Genomic DNA, 22,848 nt, shown 5'->3' with positions numbered 1-22,848 from the left:
ATAGACAGGTGTGTAGGGAGTATATTCAATATTTTTAATTTGATTCTGAACTTAGTGATAATGAGGTATTACAATGTTTTCCATACTTAAACAGACCAAAATATGTGACGTTTTTTCTAGCTGTGTATCTTTGGTCCCAACATTTCTTCATATGAAGCAGACAAATTGTGCATTAATATACTCTCTGTATCATGTATCTGGTGGACACTGAGTGTACCACCAGAGAAACTTAAGAAGAGAGTCAGAGGAGTGATCCAACAATTTAGAAGTTGAAACATGAAACAAGACATAAGCACATGCTTCGTCATCGTGCCACAATGCAAAATACAAGTCACAGATGGATCAGCAGCCCTGATGGAGCCCAGATCAGCTGTTATACATTTACATTTTATCATGACCAAATCTTCAAGAAGAGTCATAAAACAAACTAAATGGAGATATTCATCTTTGAAATAAAGAAGAAATGTTAGATATAAGAAGAAATCACAATTTTGTTGAATCACAATCTAATCACATGAGAAAATCCTTTCTTGGGTATACATTAAAATTGTGAGGGAAAAGAAAATGAGATAGTAGAACAATTTTTTAAAATATGTTTAAAAAATCTATTACAAAACTGCCAAAAGAATAAAATAAAATTAAAATATTGAGTAGCCAGAGTATTGGCAATATCATTTATTAATTTATAGAAGAAACCACATGTTCCTTTGTATGCTATCTCTTGTAGTCACTGTTTATTGCCATCTAGCTTTGACACACTCTATTCAAATAAAATAACTCTAAATTTTACATCAAACTGAATAAAATTTAGTAGTCAGTGATGAAAAACCACACAGTAACAACCTTCATCTTATTGGGACTGACAGAGGACCCTCAACTTCAGATTCCAATTTTTGTATTTCTACTTCTCACTTATATGTTGAGTATAACTGGGAATCTGACCATCCTATCCCTCACTTTAGTTGACTCTCACCTTAAAACACCAATGTACTTTTTCCTACAGAATTTTGCTTTATTAGAAATTTCATTTACATCTGCATGTATCCCTAGATACTTGTACAACATAGCAACAGGTGACAGGTCAATTACATATAATATTTGTGTTATTCAAGTGTTTTTCATCGACATCTTTGGAGTAACAGAATTTTTCCTCCTGGCTACAATGTCCTATGACCGCTATGTAGCCATCTGCAAACCCCTGCATTATGTGACCATCATGAACAACAGAGTCTGCAAGAGGCTTGTCCTCGGCTGTTGGATGACTGGCTTGTTGATCATATTCCCACCACTTACTCTGTTCCTAAATTTGAAATTCTGTGATTCAAATGTCATTGATTATTTTTTCTGTGATGCATCTCCACTCTTGAAGATTTCATGCTCAGACACATGGCTCTTAGAGCAGTTGGTTATTGTCTGTGCTGTGCTGACCTTCATTCTGACCCTTCTGTGTGTTCTTCTGTCTTACATTCACATCATCAAGACCATTCTACAATTCCCCTCTTCCCAACAAAGGAAAAGAGCTTTTTCTACTTGTTCCTCTCACATGATTGTTGTTTCCATCACCTATGGAAGCTGTATCTTCATCTATGTCAAACCTTCAGCAAAGGAATCGTTGACTATTAATAAGGGTGTGGCAGTGCTAATGTCATCCATAGCTCCCATGTTGAACCCATTCATTTACACTCTAAGAAACAAACAAGTGAAACAAGCCTTCAGTGAGTCCTTCAGAAAAATTGCATTGGTCTCAAAAAAGTAAAAGAATGCTCAAGTTCGTAAATAAAAATAACAAGCTAAGCATAAACCATCAGGCTCTTAATCTCTTTGTCTCTTTTTAATATGAGGTTAACTTTCTCAAACATTTATTTCTTCCAGAATTAACACCTTTCACCACCTGAGTTCACTCCTTTAACTCCCCACCCTGCAAACAAACCCAAGATCCCAAGCAGAGGACATGATAATAATTTTCTAATTGATGTAAACATGATTTTACTTCTAATCTCACAAACAAAATTGCAATGCAGAAAAATAAAACAAATGAGAACCAAACAAGGAAATAAATAGTTTATCTTATATTTAGCTGGGCTTGTAAAAATTAATTGATTTAAAGTGCTCTTCTAGTCATCTAATCTAAGTGTTGCTGAATTTTAATTGACTAATAAAACTTATTGAGTGCCTAATGTTGGTGGGTCAAGTTCTAAGCAAAAAAAAAAAATTTAAGTAGTCATGCACAGATGCACAGTGTGGAACCCATCACAGGGTTTGAACTCATGACCTTGAGATCAAGACCTGAACTGAGATCAAGAGTCAGAGGCTTAAACAACTGAGCCACCAAGGCACTGCTCTAGTTGAAGTTTTTAATTAGCAATATCCCTGATTGTATTTATCTCAGTATTATTATTTTTTTTAAAATTTTTATTTATTTATTTGAGAGAGGGACAGTGAGAGAGAGCATGAGAGACGAGAAGGTCAGAGGGAGAAGCAGACTCCCCATGGAGCTGGGAGCCTGATGCGGGACTCGATCCCAGGACTCCGGGACCATGACCCGAGCCAAAGGCAGTTGCTTAACCAACTGAGCCACCCAGGCGCCCTTATTAATTCTTTTTTGAAGCAGCACTTGGGGGTGGCGGGTGGGAGAAGGGGTTAAATGGATGATGGGTATTAAGGAGGACATTTGTGATAAGCACTGGGTGTTATACGTAAGTGATGAATCACTGAATTCGACACCTGAATCTATTATCACACTGTATGTTAACTAACTGAAATTTAAATAAAAACTTGAAAAAGAAGAAAAAGCACCACTGCCAAAAACTAATATGATATAATTGAAAAGTAAAGAAAATAAAAATAAATACATTCTAAATAAATGTGTCTTAAGTGGAAGTAGAATTTGATATCTAGGATCCTAGAGTTTATTTGTAAATACACACACACACATACACACACTCCTATAAAATGCTGAAATTTTAAAAGTAAAAGATTCACAAACTATACAAAATACATAAATAAATAAATTTATTTTTTATTTATTTTCAGCATAACAGTATTCATTATTTTTTCACCACACCCAGTGCTCCATGCAATCCGTGCCCTCTATAATACCCACCACTTGGCACCCCAACCTCCCACCCACCCCCCGCCACTTCAAACCCCTCAGATTGCTTTTCAGAGTCCATAGTCTCTCATGATTCACCTTCCCTTCCAATTTCCCCCAACTCCCTTCTCCTAACTCCCCACGTCCTCCATGCTATTTGTTATGCTCCACAAATAAGTGAAACCATATGATAATTGACTCTCTCTGCTTGGCTTATTTCACTCAGCATAAATGCGAGAAAAAGCCATTTTCTAAAAAGATATGATATGATAAGTTCAGTGTCAAAATGTTAATTGCTATTGAGGAATTAAAATTGTGTAAAATATTCAATTGTTTAAAGTAAGAATATCCAAATTCAAAATGTAGTTAAATTAACCAATAAATTTTTGTATATCATGAAAACAGAATTTCAAAAGAAATCTAGAAAACAAGCTATCAATATATATGGAAGACTAAGATAATTAAAAAGTTATAACTAAAATAATAGTTACATATTTTTTCATGAAGTAAATGGAATATAGATTAGAAGACCACAAAATGCACATCAATTTTTCTTAAAAAATCTTTTTTAAATTAAAACTCATAAAACTACTAAGTTTTTTGTTTTTTCTTAATTTTTTACTTTATTGTTATTATTTTTTATAGACATACAATGTATTTTCATCCCCAGGGGTACAGGTCTGTGAATCGCCAGGTTTACACACATCACAGCACTCACCATAGCACATACCCTCCCCAATGTCCATAACCCCATCCCCCTCTCCCGACCCCTCCTCCCCCCAGCAACCCTCAGTTTGTGAGACTAAGAGTCCCTTATTGTTTGTCTCCCTCCCGATCCCATCTTGTTTCATTTATTCTTCTCCTACCCCCCTAACCCCCCATGTTGCATCTCCACTTCCTCATATCAGGGAGATCATGTGATAGTTGTCTTTCTCTGATTGACTTATTTCACTAAGCATGATACCCTCTAGTTCCATCCACGTCTTCACAAATGGCAAGATTTCATTTCTTTTGATGGCTGCATTGTAGTCCACTGTGTATATATACCACCTCTTCTTTATCCATTCATCTGTTGATGGACATCTAGGTTCTTTCCATAGTTTGACTATTGTAGACATTGCTGCTATAAACATTCAGGTGCACGTGCCCCTTAGGATCCCTATGTTTGTATCTTTAGGGTAAATATCCAGTAGTACAATTGCTGGGTCATAGGGTAGCTCCATTTTCAATTTTTTGAGGAAACTCCATGCTGTTTTCCAGAGTGGCTGCACCAGTTTGCATTCCCACCAACAGTGTAGGAGGGTTCCCCTTTCTCTGCATCCTTGCCAGCATCTGTCATTTCCTGACTTGTTAATTTCAGCCCTTCTGACTGGTGTGAGGTGATATCTCATTGTGGTTTTGATTTGTATTTTCCTGATGCCGAGTGATGTGGAGCACTTTTTCATGTGTCTGTTGGCCATCTGGATGTCTTCTTTGCAGAAATGTCTGTTCATGTCTTCTGCCCATTTCTTGATTGGATTATTTGTTCTTTGGGTGTTGAGTTTGCTAAGTTCTATTTATAGATTTTGGATACTAGCCCTTTATCTGATATGTCATTTGCAAATATCTTCTCCCATTCTGTCAGTTGTCTTTTGGTTTTGTTAACTGTTTCCTTTGCTGTGCAAAAGCTTTTGACCTTCATGAAGTCCCAAGTTCATTTTTGCCCTTGCTTCCCTTGCCTTTGGCGATGTTCTTAGGAAGAAGATGATGCAGCTGAGGTCGAAGAGGTTGCCGCCTCTGTTCTCCTCAAGTGTTTTGATGCATTTCTTTCTCACACTGAGGTCCCTCATCCATTTTGAGTCCATTTTCGTGTGTGGTGTAAGGAAATGGTCCAATTTCAATTTGCTGCATGTGGCTGTCCAATTTTCCCAGCACCATTTGTTGAAGAGGCTGTCTTTTTTCCACTGGACATTCTTTGCTGCATTGTCAAAGATTAGTTGACCAGAGTTGAGGGTCTATTTCTGGGCTGTCTATTCTTTTCCTTGATCTATGTGTCTGTTTTTGTGCCAGTACCATGCTGTCTTGATGATGACAGCTTTGTAATAGAGCTTGAAGTCCGGAATTGTGATGCCACCAACTTTGGCTTTCTTTTTCAATATTCCTTTGGCTATTCGAGGTCTTTTCTGGTTCCATATAAATTTTAGGATTATTTGCTCCATTTCTTTGAAAAAAATAAGTGGGATTTTGATAAGGATTGCATTAAACGTGTAGATTGCTTTAGGTAGCGTAGACATTTTCACAATATTTGTTCTTCCAATCCAGAAGCATGGAACATTTTTCCATTTCTTTGTGTCTTCCTCAATTTCTTTCATGAGTACTTTACAGTTTTCTGAGTATAGATTTTTAGCCTCTTTGGTTAGGTTTATTCCTAGGTATCTTATAGTTTTGAGTGCAATTGTAAATGGGATGGACTCCTTAATTTCTCTTTCTTCTGTCTTATTGTTGGTATAGAGAAATGCAATTGATTTCTGTGCATTGATTTTATATCCTGACACTTTACTGAATTCCTCTACAAGTTCTAGCAGTTTTGGAGTGGAGTCTTTTGGGTTTTAGACATGTAGTATCATATCATCTACGAAGAGTGATAGTACATTGGTAAGTTTTCTCTTGGCTTTTGGCATCCAGGCCTAATGAACATCCTTTTGGATTCTCTCCTGGTATCTCTAGAATATGGCACTTACAGTTGCCTTTGTTAAAATGAAAAGGAGAAAAAAAAAATCCAAGTCTCTCTCCCTCATTCTTCCATTTCATTTCTTCTATTTTTCACTTAGGTCTCAACATGAATGTCATCCATTTACAGGCTATCTCTTCCTCTCCCACCACACAAACATAAAAACTAAATCTGAAGAAGCTCTATCCTACCTGCTGTTTTGACCTAAACTTTCTCTTCTTTAGTACTAATTCACCTAAATTTTGTTTATATTGTGTATCTAAAATCCTCTAGAAAGGCAAACTCTTCTTTTTATGCATACTTTACTATATATAAAACCTAGTAAATAAATAATACTGCATATATTATTTTCAAATATACTGAATGAGAAAGCCTCACAATTACTGAAAAAATTTTTACTTATTAAAGAAAAATGATAATTTCTGTCAAAAAAAATTCATAGAAGAATCAAATGGGTAAAATATGCTACACATTTTTAAAGAAATTTAAATCAAGATTTAACTACCCTGCTACAATTGATTTCTATTTTAAGATGTAAAAAAAAAAAATTAGCAAAAGTTGTCATTTACTGAGAGATCAGTTTAGGCTAACTTTACATAAGCTACAATATCTACCTATGAATTTACTTTAATACACACACATGCACACGCATATGTATTTTTTAATGGATAATCTTCCAAAGACCACTGGAGTTGGTTTTTAATCTTTGTTTCATAGATTAGCAAACTGAGATGTGGGACTATTAGGTAGTGTTAATAAGTGTTGGAGCCAGGGTTCAGTCCTGTTTGATGTTATTCCAGGCCTGTAATTTCTATAGGGTATGGCACTGCCTTTTCAGGATTGCACACATAGTCATCAAAATTACATCAAGGAATATCTTAAGAAATTTTATTTTATCTAAAATACCCAATGTTTAGGGGAACCTGGGAGGCTCAGTGGGTTAAAGCCTCTGCCTTCAGCTCATGATCGTGATCCCAGGGTCCTAGGATCGAGCCCTACATCAGGCTCTCTGCTCAGCAGGGAGCCTGCATCCCTTCCTCTCTCTCTCTGTCTGCCTCTGCCTACTTGTGATCTCTGTCTGTCAAATAAAATAAATAAAACCTTTTAAAAAATAAATAAAATATCCAATGTTTAGATCAAGAAAGTGGAATAAAATCTAAACAAATAGAGGCTGATAATTTTATAATTGGATGGAATTACTCAAAATCAAAATATCATTATTTGATAGACAATTTATGATGTAAAAATTAAATTACTTATTGAAATGCCCTATTGTATTGACTATCTTGCAAAATGTATAATTTTTAAAACATAACTGAATAAAGAAAAGCTAATAATCTAATATATAGCAATAAGGAAGAGGCAAACATCGTTTAAAATGTAATTCAGAGACTTCCAGGGAGGGTGGCAGAGTAAGAGAATCCTAAGCTCACCTCACCCCATGGACACACTTAGATAATAGCCACATCAGTGTAATTAACCCAGAAAATGACCTGAAGATTGGTAGAACAGACCCTTCACAGCTAATGGTAGAGACGAGGCCACATCAAAAATGGTAGGAAGGGTGGCCACTCAGTCAGGAATAAAACTGACTGCAAGACTGCCTATAAGAGGGAGAGACATGCAAGCCTATAGAAAGGGCAAGGCAGACCCCACACCAGGTATCTCAGGCATGGGAGACCCACACTGGGAAGATGAATCTCCATAACATTGGGCTTTGAAAACCAGAGGGACATAACTTTATGAGTTTTTATATCAAATGAAAGTGGGGATACCACTTGGTCAAAGCAAACTGATTCCCTGCCTTTAAAGAAGTGTATAAAAAATAGCACCGTAGAGATACAACATAAAGGTAACAGTTTGAAAAACGTGGTAATATGGGAAGGAGATTTAATTATTAATCCCAGAACATGTCCTGGAGGGGTAGTGATCTTTAGGAGTCTTCTCCAAGAACAAAGAGTGGGTAGGCTTTCTTTCCCTCCACCACCACCCACAGACACCTCCAGAAACCAGTCCAAACACTGTCTACCTAGCCTGCTAACAGTGTGTCCGATGCCCAAGTTTTCCTGCAACCTGCCCCCTCCAACTTAACCTTGACAGGCACTCCACAAAGAAGATCCAGGTCTCCTCCCACAGCAGACTGGCACAAACCTTGCTAACTCCATGCACCCTACCCTCATGTTCTCCTGCAGACCAGCCATCAGCAGAAGTCCATCCAAACAGGACCACAAGTGTAACACTGTGCAAGCAGCCCTAATAGTGGCCAACACCACTCTAAAGTGACTCCTACCCAGGGCCAAGGGAAAGAGAACCACATACACCATTCCAACTGTGGCCCAAGCGTGCGGCTAGGGGCAGATATCTGGTCTGACTGCAGGCCAGGCCCACAGATAAAGGCCTTTCAGGGATAAGACATGGAAAAAACCCTGCCACTTGGTGTGACTACAGCTCTGGCAAATGCCTGATTAGACCCAACTAAAGCCCAAGGAAGGCAGCCACAGACTGGCACATTAACAACACAGGAACTAAACTTCCTCAAATGGACAAAGTGAGACATTGAAGATGACTAAATTGAAGACAAACATGGCTCGGCCACAACAATAGATGCACACAAAACACATAGGAGACACCCCTAAAACACCAGGTTCTGGTGAACAGGGGACAAGGCATTGCAGCATATTACAGGACCTCTTCTTCATACAGCCACTACTTCCAAGAGCAGGAGATGCAGCTGAATTTACTAACACAGAGAAACAGACAGAGAGTTAGACAGAGTGAGGAAAGACAGAAATATGTCCCAAAGGAAAGAACAGGACAAAATCATAACAAGAGTGTTAAATGAAATGGAGATAAGCAATATATTGATAAAGAATTTAAAGTAATGTGGGGTTCTTTTTGACCAGATTCTTCTTTTATTTGCATATATATTTTTTTTCTCTTGTCATATACTTTTATCGGACTTTTTGTTTGTCTCTTTTTGTTTGTATACTTCATCAGTCTTACCTTGGGGCCCATTTGGGCTGAAGCTTCTCTTTTATCTTCCCTTTCTTTCCTCTCTCTCTCTCTCTCTCTCTCTCTCTTTCTTTTCTTTTTTCTCTCGTTTGGTTGGGGAATCCTGATTGCTCAGAAGCTTTCCAGGGTGCACCTTGACTGCACCACGGTCGATACACCCAGCTACATCCGTTCAGTCATATCTCACCAAAATGACTAGAAGGAGGAATGCCCAACAGAAGAAAAATACAGAGGATGGACCTTCTGCAACAGAGCTAACGGCTATCAACATAGACAATATGTCAGAAAGAGAATTCGGGCTAACAATTGTTGGAGAAAGCCATGGATGACCAAATGGAATTGATGAGAGCCAAAATGAAAGCGACCAGAGATAATGTTCACAATGTTAGTGCAGAGTTGAAAGCTACCAGGGATGAGGTTCACAATGCTCTCAATGAGTTCCAATCTAATCTAAATTCTCTCAACGCTAGGGTAACTGAGACAGAAGATAGAATTAGTGATCTGGAGGACAAACAGATAGAGAGAAAGGATCAGGAGGAAGCCTGGAACAAACAGCTTAGAAGCCACAAAAACAGATTCAGGGAAATAAATGATGCCATGAAACGTTCCAATGTCAGAATTATTGGAATCCCTGAAGGGGAGGACAAAGAAAGAAGTCTAGAAGGTATAGTGGAACAAGTTTTTCATGAAAATTTTCCCAGTCTCGCGAATGGAACCAGTGTTCATGGACTAGAGGCCGAATGCTCTCCACCCAAGATTATAGATTCCAGAAAAACATCAAGGCACCTGATAGTCAAATTGAGGAATCATAATTGTAGATATAATCTCTTGAAAGCCACTAGGACAAAGAGCCTCCTTACTTACAAAGGAAAGCCCATCAGAATAACGTCAGACCTGTCCACAGAGACCTGGCAAGCCAGAAAGGGCTGGCAAGATACATTCAGGGCACTAAATGAGAAAAACATTCAGCCAAGAACACTTTATCAGCAAGACTGACATTCAAAATGGATGGAGCGATAAAGAGTTTCCAAGACCGGCAAGGCTTAAAAGAGTATGCAACCACCAAGCCAACACTGCAGGAAATATTAAGGGGGGTTCTATAAAAGAGGAAAAATCCTAAGAATAGCATTGAACAGAAATATAGAGAAAATCTACAGAAAGAAAGACTTCAAAGGTAACACGATGTCAATAAAAATATATCTATCAATAATCACTCTCAATGTGAATGGCCTAAATGTGCCCATAAAACGGCACAGGGTTGCAGATTGCATAAAACGACAGGACCCATCCATATGTTGTCTACAAGAGACCCATTTTGAACCTAAAGATACACCCAGACTGAAAGTGAAGGGATGGAGAAGAATCTTTCATGCCAATGGGCCTCAAAAGAAGCCTGGGGTAGCGATTCTCATATCAGATAAATTAGACTTTCAACTAAAGACTGTAGTCAGAGATACAGAAGGACCATACATCATTCTTAAAGGGACTATCCACCAAGATGATCTAACAATTGTAAATTTCTATGGCCCCAATATGGTAGCTGTCAATTACATAAGAAAACTGTTAATCAAGATAAAGAGTCATATTGATATGAATACATTAATAGTAGGAGATCTTAACACACCTCTCTCAGAAATAGACAGATGACTGAAGCAGAAAATCAATAAAGAAACAAGAGCATTAAATGACACATTGGGGGGCGCCTGGGTGGCTCAGTGGGTTAAAGCCTCTGCCTTCAGCCCAGGTCATGATCCCAGGGTCCTGGGATCGAGCCTCGCATCGGGCTCTCTGCTCAGTGCAGAGCCTGCTTCTCTCTCTCTCTCTGCCTGCCTCTCTGCCCACTTGTGTTCTCTGTCAAATAAATAAATAAAATCTTTAAAAAAAATGACACATTGGACTGATGGACCTCATAGATACATACAGAACATTCCACCCTAAAACAACAGAATACTCATTCTTCTCAAGTGCACATGGAACCTTCTCAAGAATAGATCACATACTGGGTCACAAATCAGGACTCAACCGATACCAAAAGACTGAGATGATTCCCTGCATATTCTCAGATCACAATGCTTTAAAACTGGAGCTCAATCACAAGGAAAAGTTCGGAAGGAACTCAAACACCTGGGAGCTAAAGACCACCTTGCTTAAGAATGCTTGGATCAACCAAAAGATCAAAAATGAACTGAAACAATCCATGGAAACCAATGAGAATGAAGACACTTCAGTCCAAAAACTATGGGATACAGCAAAGGCGGTCCTAAGGGGGAAAAACATAGCCATCCAAGCCTCCCTCAAAAAACTGAAAAATCCAGAATACACCAGCTGTCTCTACAACTTAAAGAACTGGAGAATCAACAACAAATTAAACCAACTCCACACATAAGAAGGGAAATAATCAAGATTAGAGCCGAGGTCAATAATGTAGAAACCAGAGATACAGTAAAACGTATCAATGAAACTAGAAGCTGGTTTTTTGAAAGAATCAATAAGAGCGATAAACAATTGGCCACACTAATCCAAAAGAAAAGAGAGAAAGCCCAAATTAATAAAATTATGAATGAAAAGGGAGAGATCACAACTAACACCAAGGAAGTAGAAACAATCATCAGAAATTACTATCAACAGTTATATGCCAATAAGCTAAGCAACCTAGATGAAATGGATGTAAACTCCCAAAATTGAACCAGGAAGAAATTGACAACCTGAATAGACCAATATCTAGTAACGAGATTGAAGCAGTGATCAAAAAGCTCCCAAAAAACAAGAACCCAGGACCTGACGGATTCCCTGGGGAATTCTACCAAACTTTCAAAGAAGAAATAACACCGATTCTCCTGAAGCTGTTTCAAAAAATTGAAGCAGAAGGAAAATTTCCAGACTCTTTCTATGAAGCCAGCATTACCCTGATCCCCAAACCAGGCAAAGACCCTACCAAAAAGGAGAATTTCAGACCAATATCACTGATGAATATGGATGCTAAGATTCTCAACAAGATCCTAGCAAACAGGATCCAACAGCACATTAAAAAGATTATCCACCATGACCAGGTGGGATTCATTCCTGGGATACAAGGATGGTTCAACATTCGCAAATCAACCAATGTGATAGAACAAATCAATAAGAGAAGAGAGAAGAACCACATGGTCCTCTCAATTGATGCAGAAAAAGCATTTGACAAAATCCAGCATCTGTTCCTGATTAAAACGCTTCAGAGTACAGGGATAGAGGGAACATTCCTGAACTTCATAAAATCTATCTATGAAAGACCCACAGCAAATATCATCCTCAACAGGAAAAAGCTTGCAGCCTTCCCGTTGAGATGAGGAACATGACAAGGATGCCCACTCTCACCACGCTTGTTCAACATAATATTAGAAGTCCTAGCAACAGCAATCAGACAACAAAGAGAAATAAAACGTATCCAAATTGGCAATGAAGAAGTCAAACTCTCTCTCTTCGCAGATGACATGATTCTCTATATGGAAAACCCAAAAGTCTCCACCCCCAAACTACTAGAACTCATACAACAACTCAGCAACGTGGCAGGATACGAAGTCAATGTACAGATATCAGTGGCTTTCTTATACACTAAATGAAAATACAGAAAGCGAAATTAGAGAATCGATTCCATTTACTATAGCACCAAGAACCATAAGATACCTGGGAATCAACCTAACCAAAGAGGTAAAGGAACTGTACTCGAGGAACTACAGAACACTCATGAAAGAAATTGAAGAAGACACAAAAAGATGGAAGACCATTACATGCTCTTGGATCGGATGAATAAACATTGTTAAAATGTCTATACTGCCTAAAGCAATCTATACTTTTAATGCCATTCCGATCAAAATTCCACTGGTATTCTTTAAAGAGCTGGAGCAAATAATCCAAAAATTTGTATGGAATCAGAAGAGACCCCGAATCTCTAAGGAAATGTTGAAAAACAAAACTAAAACTGCGGGCACCACTTTACCTGATTTCAAGCTTTACTACAAAACTGTGATCACCAAGACAGCATGGTACTGGCATAAAAATAGACACATAGATCAGTGGAACAGTGTACAGAGCCCAGATAGGGACCCTCAACTCTACGGTCAAATAATCTTTGACAAAACAGGAAAAATATACAGTGGAAAAAAGAGAATCTCTTCAATAAATGGTGCTGGGAAAACTGGACAGCTATATGTAGAAGAATGAAACTCTATCATTCTCTTACACCATATACCAATATAAACTCGAAATGGATAAAAGACCTCAACGTGAGACAGGAATCCATTCAGAACCCTAGAGGAGAATATAGGCAGTAACCTCTTCAATATCAGCCACAGCAACTTCTTTCAAGATATGTCTCCAAAGGCAAAAAAAAAAAAAAAAAAAAGAAGATGAACTTTTGGGACTACATCAAGACAGAGCAAATAATCCAAAAATTTTTATGGAATCAGAAGAGACCCCGAATCGCTAAGGAAATGTTGAAATACATAAATAAAGCTGGGGGCATCATGTTACCTGATTTCAAGCTTTATTACAAAGCTGTGATCACCAAGACAGCATGGTACTGGCATAAAAACAGACACATAGACCAGTGGAACAGAGTAGAGAGCCCAGATATGGACCCTCAACTCTATGGTCACATAATCTTCGACAAAACAGGAAATAATATACAGTGGAAAAAAGACAGTCTCTTCAATAAATGGTGCTGGGAAAACTGGACAGCTATAAGTAGAAGAGTGAAACTCAACCATTCTCTTACACCGTACACAAAGATAAACTCAAAATGGATAAAAGACCTCAACATGAGACAGGAATCCATCAGAATCCTAGAGGAGAACATAGGCAGTAATCTCTTCGATATTAGCCACAGCAACTTCTTTCAAGATATGTCTCCAAAGGCAAAGGAAACAAAAGCAAAAATAAACTTTTGGGACTTCATCAAAATCAAAAGCTTCTGCACAGCAAAGGAAACAGTCAACAAAACAAAGAGTCAACCCACGGAATGGGAGAAGATATTTGCAAATGACAGTACAGACAAAAGGTTGATATCCAGGATCTATAACGAACTCCTCAAACTCAACACACATGAAACAGGCAAACATATCAAAAGATGGGCAGAAGATATGAACAGACACTTCTCCAATGAAGACATACAAATGGCTCTCAGACACATTAAAAAATGTTCATCATCACTAGCCCTCAGGGAGATTCAAATTAAAACCACATTGACATATCACCTTACACCAGTTAGAATGGCCAAAATTAACAAGACAGGAAACAACATGTGTTGGAGGGGATGTGGAGAAAGGGGAACCCTCTTCCACTGTTCGTGGGAATGCAAGTTGGTGCAGCCTCTTTGGAGAACAGTGTGGAGATTCCTCAAGAAATTAAAAAAAGCAAAGTAAACTGTCAGTAAAACAAAGAGGCAACCCACGGAAAGGGAGAAGATATTTGCAAATGACAGTACAGACAAAAGGTTGATATCCAGGATCTATAAAGAACTCCTCAATCTCAACACACACAAAACAGACAATCATATCAAAAAATGGGCAGAAGATATGAACAGACACTTCTCCAATCAAGACATCCAAATGGCTCTCAGACACATGAAAAAATGTTCATCATCACTAGCCATCAGGGAGATTCAAATTAAAACCACATTGATGGGACTGGAAGAGATTATGCTGAGTGAAGTAAGTCAAGCAGAGAAAGTCACTTATCATATGGTTTCACTTATTTGTGGAGGATAACAAATAGCATGAAGGACATGGTGAGTTAGAGAGGAGAAGGGAGTTGGGGCAAATTGGAAGGGGAGGTGAATCATGAGAGACTATGGACTCTGAAAAAAATCTGAGGGTTTTGAAGTGGTGGGGGTGTGGGAGGCTGGGAGACCAGGTGGTGGGTATTATAGAGGGCATGGATTGCATGGAGCACTAGGTGTGGTGCAAAAATAATGAATACTGTTATGCTGAAAATAAATAAAAAATAAATTAAAAAATAATCCACATTGAGATACCACCTTACACCAGTTAGAATTGCCAAAATTAGCAAGAAAGGTAACAATATGTGTTGGAGGGGATGTGGAGAAAGGGGAACCCTCTTCCACTGTTGGTGGGAATGCAAGTTGGTGCAGCCACTTTGGAGAACAGTGTGGAGATTCCTCAAGAAATTAAAAATAGAACTTCCCTATGACCCTGCCATTGCACTACTGGGTATTTACCCCAAAGATACAGATGTCATGAAAAGAAGGCCCTTCTTTACTGAGTGTTTATAGCAGCAATGGCCACGGTCACCAATCTGTGGAATGAACCATGATGCCCTTCAACGGAGGAATGGATACGGAAGATGTGGTCCATATACACTATGGAGTATTATGCCTCCATCAGAAAGGATGAATACCCAACTTTTGTAGCAACATGGATGGTTCTGGAAGAGATGATGCTGAGTGAAATAAGTCAAGCAGAGAGAGTCAATTATCATATGGTTTCACTTATTTGTGGAGCATAACAAATAGCATGGAGGACAAGGGGAGTTAGAGAGGAGAAGGGAGTTGTGGGAAATTAGAAGGAGAGGTGAATCATGAGAGACTATGGACTCTGAAAAACAATCTGAGGGGTTTGAAGAGGCGGGGGGGTGGGAGGTTGGGGGAACCAGGCGGTGGGTATTAGAGTGGGCATGGATTGCATGGAGGTTGTGCAAAAACAATGAATACTGTTACACTGAAAATAAATTTTTAAAAATTTTTTTAAAAAAAGAATTTAAAGTAATGGTCATAAAGATACTCACTGGACTTGAGAAAACAGTGAAGGACCTCCATGAGATCCGCAACAAAGAGATAGGAAATATTAAAAAGAACCAAGTAATCATGACGAACTCAATAACTGAAATAAAAAATACACTAGAAGGAATAAATAGTAAGTTAGAGGAAGCTGAAGGAAGAATCAACAACCTGGAAGACAGAGTAATAGAAAACAATCATGCTGAATAGAAGAAAGAAATAAGAATAATTAAAAAATAAGAATAGAGGGATGCCTGGGTGGCTCAGTTGGTTAAGCAGCTGCGTTCAGCTCAGGTCATGATCCCAGCGTCCTGGGATCGAGTCCCACATCGGGCTCCTTGCTTGGTGGGGAACCTGCTTCTCCCTCTGCCTCTGCCGGCCACTCTGTCCACTTGTGCTCACTCTCGCTCCTCTCTCTCTGACAAATAAATAAATAAAATCTTAAAAAAAAAAAAGAATAGATTAAGAGAACTCAGTAACACCATGAAGCATAATAGCATTCTCATTATAGGGATCCCAGAAGGAAAGGGGAGATAAAAGGGGGCAAAAAATATTATTTGAAGAAAAAAAGATAAAAACTTCCATATCTGGGAAAAGAAACAGAAATCCAGATCCAGGAGGCATAGAGAACACCAATAAAATCAACAAAGAGTTCACACAAAGACATGTACTAGGTAAAATTATGTCAAAAAGTAGCAATAAGGAAAGAATTATAAAAAAAAAAGAAAGAGAAAAAGAAAACAAACAAGAGAAAAGAAAACAGTTACATATAAGGGAAATCCCATAAAGCTATCCCCCGAACCTTGGCAGATTAGAAGGGAATGACATGCTGTATTCAAAGTATTAAAAGGAAAAATACCTGCAACCCAGAATACTCTATCCAGCAAGGCTATTTTTCAGAATACAAGAAGAGAATAGAGTTTCCCAACAAACTTCAAGGAATTCATCACCATGAAACCAGCCTTACAAGAAACGTGAAAGGGGATTCTTTCAATAAAAAGGAAAGGTAATAAGCAGGATTTTTTAAAAAGTAAGAAAAAGCGGTGCCTGGGTGACCCAGTTAATTAAGTATCAGACTCTTGATTTTGCCTCAGGTCATAAACTCAGGGTTCTGGGATCGAGTACCATGTGGGGCTCCACATTCAGCATGGAGTCTGCTTGTCCCTTTTCCACTGTTTCTCCCCAACTCCTGTTCATTCTTTGTCTCTCTCTCTCAAATAAATGAATAAACAAAATATTTTTAAATTTTTTTAATCTAAAAAGCAAGAAGTACAAAACCAATAATTTTAAGTATACCTATAAAAATCAGTCGAGGGATTTACCAAAAAAGGATTTAAAGTATAACACCATGTATGTAAAATAGAGAGGCACAGGAGGAGTAAACATTTAGTGTTTTTAGAATGGGTTCAAACTTAAAGTGACCATCAACTTAATATTAGACTGCTATGTTCATAAAATGTTGCACATAAACCTAATGGCAACTTCAAATTAAAAAAAACAGTAATAGGTAAAAAATTAAGAGAAAGTAATCCAAATATTTGACTAAAAAAAAAAAAAGCCATCAAACCCTGAAAGAAGAGAGCAAGAGAAGTAAAGAACAAAGAACTACAAAAATAACCATAAAACAAGTAACAAAATGGCAATAAGTATATGCCTATCAACAATTATTTTGAGTGTAAACAGACTAAACACTCTAATCAAAAGATAGAGTGATGATGGGGCGCCTGGGTGGCTCAGTGTGTTAAAGCCTCTGCCTTCAGCTCAGGTCATGATCCCGGGGTCCTGGGATTGAGCCCCTCATTGGGCTCTCTGCTCAGTGGGGAGTCTGTTTCCTCCTCTCTCTCTGCTTGCCTCTCTGCCTACTTGTGATCTCTGTCTGTCAAATAAAGAAATAAAATCTTTAAAAAAAAAAGATAAGAGTGATGAAATAGACAAAAAAGCAAGACCCATTTACATGTTGCCCACAAGAAACTTATTTCAGACCTAAAAACAAGCAAATTGAAAATGAGGGGATGGAAAAAGTATTTATCATTCCAGTGGTAGTGAAAAGAAAACTGGGGTAGCAATACTTATATCAGAAAAATAGATTTTAAAACAAAGACTATAACAAAAGACAAAGAATGAAACTATATAACCATAAATGGGACAATTCAACAGAAAAATATAACAATTGCATATATTTATGCACCCAATATGGGAGCACCCAAATACATAAAAATATTAATAACAAACATAAAGGAAATAAATGATTATAAGAAAATAATAGTAGGAGACTTTAACATCCTACTTACATCAATGGACAGATCATCTAAATAGGTAATCTGTAAGGCAACAATGACTTTAAATGACATATTGGTCCAGATGGATTTAATGGATATATTCAGAATATTCCACCCTAAAATAGCGGAATATACATTCTTTTGGAGCATATAGAACATACTCCAAAATAGATCACACATCAAGCCACAAAATAAGTCTCAACAAATTCAAAAAGTTCAAAGTCACACCATACATCTTTTTCAACCACAACATTATGAAACAAGACACTAACCACAAAAAAAATCTGAAAAGCCACAAATTTACCCACATAGAGGTTAAATAACATGCTATTAAACAATGAATAGACAACCAAGAAATCAAAGAGAAAATTTAAAAAAAAATGGAGACAAATGAAAATGAAAACACAATGGTCCAAAATCTTTGATATGCAGCAAAAGCGGTCCTAAGAGGGAAGTTTACAGCAATACAGACTACCTCAGGAAGCAAGAAAAATCTGGAATAAATAACCTAACCTCACACCTAAGGGAGCTAGGAAAAAGAACAAATAAAATCTAAAACCAGTAGAAGGAAAGAAATAGTAAAAATTAGAAGAGAAATAAATGAAATAAAATTTTAAGAAAAGAATAAAACAGATCAATGAAACCAGAAGCTGGTTATTTTCAAAGATTAGCAAATTGGTAAACCTTTAGACAGACCCATCCAAAAAAAAAAAAAAAAAAAAACAGAGAGAACTCAAACAAAAAAATCAGAAATGAAAGAGGAGGGGCTCCTGGGTGGCTCAGTCAGTTAGGCATCCATCTCTTGGTTTCAGCTCAGTTCATGATTTCAGGGTCTTGGGATCAAGCCCTGTGTCAGTCTCCATGCTCAGCTCGAAGTCGGCTTGAGACTTCTCCCTCTGCCCCTCACTCCACTCATGCATGCTCTCTATTTTTTTCTCTTTCTTTCAAATAAGTAAGTAAAATCTTTAAAAAAAAAAAAGAAATGAAAGAGGGGAAATAACAATGAACACCACAGAAATACAATTATAAGAGAATAGTAGGAAAAATTATATGCCAACAAATTGGACAACCTAGAAGAAAGGGATAAATTCCTAGAAACATATAACCTTCCAAAACTGTATGAAGAAGAAATATAAAATTTGAACAGACCATTTACCAGAAATGAAATTGAATCAGTAATGAAAAAACTCCCAACAAACAAAAGTCCAGGGCCAGATGGCTTCATGGTGAATTTTACCAAATATTTAAAGAACAGTAAATACCTATTTTTCTCAAACCACTCCAAAAATATAAGATGAAGGAAAGCTTTCAAATTCATTCTATGAGGTCAGAATTACTCTGGCACCAAAACCAGATAAAAATGCCCCAGAGAAAGAGAACTACAAACCAATATATCTGATACACATGGATGCAAAAATCCTCAACAGTGATGATTCACTGATCTGTACCCCTGAAGCAAATAATACATTACATGTTAATTTAAAAATTAATAAGTGAAAATTAAAAAAAATTATATCCTCAACAAAATATTAGCACACTGAATCAAACAATACATTTTAAAAATCATTCACCATGATCAACTAGAACTTACTCCCACAATGTAAGTGTGGTCCAATATTTGCAAATCAATCAATGTGATACATCACATCAATTAGAGCAAGGACAAAAACCATATGACCATTTCAAAAGATGCAGAAAAAGCATTTGACAAAGTACAACATCCTTTCATGATAAAAAAAAAAAACCCCTCAACAAAGTAGGTTTAGAAGGAACACACCTCAACATAATAAAGGCTGTATATGAAAAAAATCCACAGCTAACATCATACTCAGTGGTGAAAAACTGAAAACTTTCCCCATAATATCAGGAAGACAAGGATGTCCACTCTCACCCCTTTTTCAACACAGTACTAGAAGTTTTAGCCACAATGATCAGACAAGAAAAAAATAAAAGGCACCCAAATTGGTAAGGAGTAAGTAAAACTTTAACTGTTTGCAAATGACATAATACTATATATATAAAAAACCCTAAGGAGTCCACCAAAAAACTACTAGAACTGAAAAATGAATTCAATAAAGTCACAGGACACAAAATCAATGTACATAAATCCATTGTATTTCTATACACTAATAATGAAGTAGGAAAAAGAGAATTTAAGACAATTCTAAGGACAGGCACCTTCTCCTTGCTGCTTCTTGGGGTTTTGGCCTTGCTCCCTCCCTGCAAAGAGTCTGGACATGTCCATGTGGATCTTTCCTGGTGGGATCTGTAGTGCTCTTGGTTCAATACTAAGTCTCTGCAGGGGCAAGAGCCATGAGATCACCAGCACCCACAAGGTCACTTCCAGGTAGAGGAGAATGAGAATATCACCATGGTAAAAGACATTTGGCTTTCGGAAAATGTGATTGATTATATGAAGGAAACCTTCCTATCTGGTCCAAAGTCTCAACAGTATTCTTGTGTTTATGGTTCCTCAGTTTCTGATGAAGAATTGAAAAGAAGAGTGGCTGAGGAGCAGGCATTGGAGCAAACCAAGAAAGAGTCAGAAAATCAGAAACAACTAAAGCAAGGCAAAGAACTGAACTGAAAGGACTTTTGCCAATGAGCAGTTAACCAAAGCAGTTCTTCACAGAAGGATATCAAGTGAAGAAGAACAAACCAAGGAAGCACCTGGCTAAACAACTGGAAGAGAAAGATCAAGTGATAAAGATGCAGGATGTATTCTATAAAGAGCAACTGGCTAAAGGAGAAGAGCTCAGAATTCTACAAAGTTACCATTGAAAAATATCAGAAAGTTGCTGAAGACAGGGAAACAAAATTCAAGCAATATGAGTTTCATCCTGCCTGGGCTGATATGCAGACCAAAATTCTCCAGTTGTAGTAACATATCTGACTTGGGAATCAGGGTAACACTGATTCATATAAATGAATTTGGAAGTGTCCCTGTCTTCAAATTTTTGGAACACTTTGAAAAGGACTGGCATTTTTTCTTTGAATGTTTAGTAAAATTCACCAGTGAGGCCGTATTTATAATTTTCCCTTGGGTTTATTTTTTGGAACATGAGTAATTTTTAAGTGTGCTATTCAGTTTCTAGATATTTATGGGTTTCCTGGAGACCCCTCTTTTGATACACAATTTTAAGAACACATTTTTGTGAAAGTTGAATGTTCTTGACTTACTAAGATTTGTTTCATGGTTCAGAATATAGTTTATCTTGACAAATGTACAGTGTACATTTCAAATGAATATATTCTTCTCTTATTGGGTAGATTATTCTATAGATGTCATTAAACATCACTGGTTCATAAGTTTTCAAGTCCTCATTTTCCTTGTTAATCTTCTGCCTAGTTGTTCTATCCATAGTCATTAGTCGATAGCATTATTCAAATCCTCCATATCCTTACTGATTTTATGCTTATTTGTTCTGCTAGTTATTGAGAAATAAGTATTGAAATATCCTATTATGTATTTGTCCAGTTTTCCTTACATTCTGTTGGTTTTTGTTTCAGATACTTTGAAACTGTGTTATTAAGAGCATAAACTCTGAGAATTTCTATGCCACTTTAATAAATTGATCTCCATCATTTTGAAATAACCTTCCTTATTTCTGATATTGAACTTTGTCCTAAAATCTAGTTGTCTAGGGGCACCTGAGAGATGAGTCAGTAACGTGCCCAACTCTAGCTTTTGGCCTTGGTCATGACCTCAGGATCATGAGATCAAGCCCCACGTTGGGTTCCCTACAGTCTGCTTGAGATTCTTTCCCTCCATCTCCCTCTGCCACTCCTTTCACTCTCTCCCTCCATCAGATAAATAAATCTTTAGAAATAAATAAATAAATAAATAATAAAACATTGAATATTATTACTAGAAATATATTATAGAAATGTATATAACCATTAAAAAAGATATATTCAAAAATATTGAAAGTATGCTAACTTATACTTACTTATATTTTTCCTTTTTTAAATTATCTTATTTTTACTTTATAAGTAAATATAATAAAAATAATAAAGAAAAAGAAAAATGGTCTTTTATGATCACTTAGCTGCTATAAATGATGACAAAAAATTTTAAGAGGTCTGTTTGTTTTCTTATCAACTGATTGTCACTGTTTTGTTTCAGACTGTGTCTGGTGTTTCTGTTGAGTCTTCAGTCTCTAAGAAACCATCCTCACCATTGCATCTTTCAGGATTCTTTCTCAAATACTTTGCACAAGGGATTCATTAGTGATTTTTTAATCTGAGACACAAGAGCCCTTCTGTTATATGCTTAGCTTCTGTCTTACCAGCAATTGCCTTTCCAAAAAATAGTCTTATTGGTGTAAAATTAGAGTGATGAGAATTACCAGCTCTTCAAACCAAATAGAGTTCCTCATACTCTGGAAGTCCCTGAATAGTATTCAACTTTTAAGTGGGGAGAGAACTAGGGGATATTTCCTACATTAGAAATGAAAAGGTCTAAGTAAGAAAATATTTTCATTGTGTTAGAAATAAGAAATCCAGAGATGTAGGCCATCTCAGAGCCCCAGTGAATATGATAGGCCATGGATAAGAGGGATCAGAAACCCACACACAAGCCCCTGTTAACATTTTCCTCTTCATCTTTTTAACCTTCATAACTACTAATGAGCTGGAGCTATTACTCAAAGAAAAGTAAGTATAATGTTTGTGATTTCACTTACTATTCCCTTTGAGAGATTTAGATGACAATTTCCTCTGAGTAACAGATTAGATCTACTTTGTACCAGTCTTGTGATGAAAAGCTATTTAAATAATTGTAAAATGAGTTATAAGATCTTTACTGATTGAAATATTTTCATCAAGGCTGTATGATATTTGTGTAAATAGTTCACAAAATATTATAATTTTATGAGATAGACATAGATGATATATATAGATTGATATAGTTAGTTAATGACATACTACCTGGCACTGATTTATTTAGTGACCCATGAACTCTTTTAGAATGGGGAAAAAAATC

The 22,848-nt window shown here is 37.0% G+C and overlaps 1 protein-coding gene and 1 pseudogene across 1 annotated transcript; both read left to right on the top strand.

Annotated features, from left to right (window-relative positions):
- Positions 1-787: 787 nt before the first annotated feature.
- LOC116592486 (olfactory receptor 6C2-like) lies at positions 788-1,756 on the top strand. Its single transcript, XM_032345675.1, has one exon. It carries the CDS (start codon positions 821-823, stop codon positions 1,754-1,756), a length of 936 nt encoding a protein of 311 aa, XP_032201566.1. The 5' UTR covers positions 788-820.
- A 7,378-nt stretch (positions 1,757-9,134) lies between these two features.
- Positions 9,135-20,745, top strand: LOC116593586 (annotated as a pseudogene).
- The last annotated feature ends 2,103 nt before the right edge of the window (positions 20,746-22,848 follow it).

This window comes from Mustela erminea, chromosome 6 (assembly GCF_009829155.1).
Source record: "Mustela erminea isolate mMusErm1 chromosome 6, mMusErm1.Pri, whole genome shotgun sequence".
In the NCBI taxonomy this organism is placed as follows: Eukaryota; Metazoa; Chordata; class Mammalia; order Carnivora; family Mustelidae; genus Mustela; species Mustela erminea.
This window is presented reverse-complemented; position numbering and strand designations above follow the sequence as displayed.

Bases quoted from the DNA above. Each gene is read 5' to 3' on its own strand.
- LOC116592486 (XM_032345675.1), top strand. From the start codon at position 821: ATGAAAAACCACACAGTAACAACCTTCATCTTATTGGGACTGACAGAG.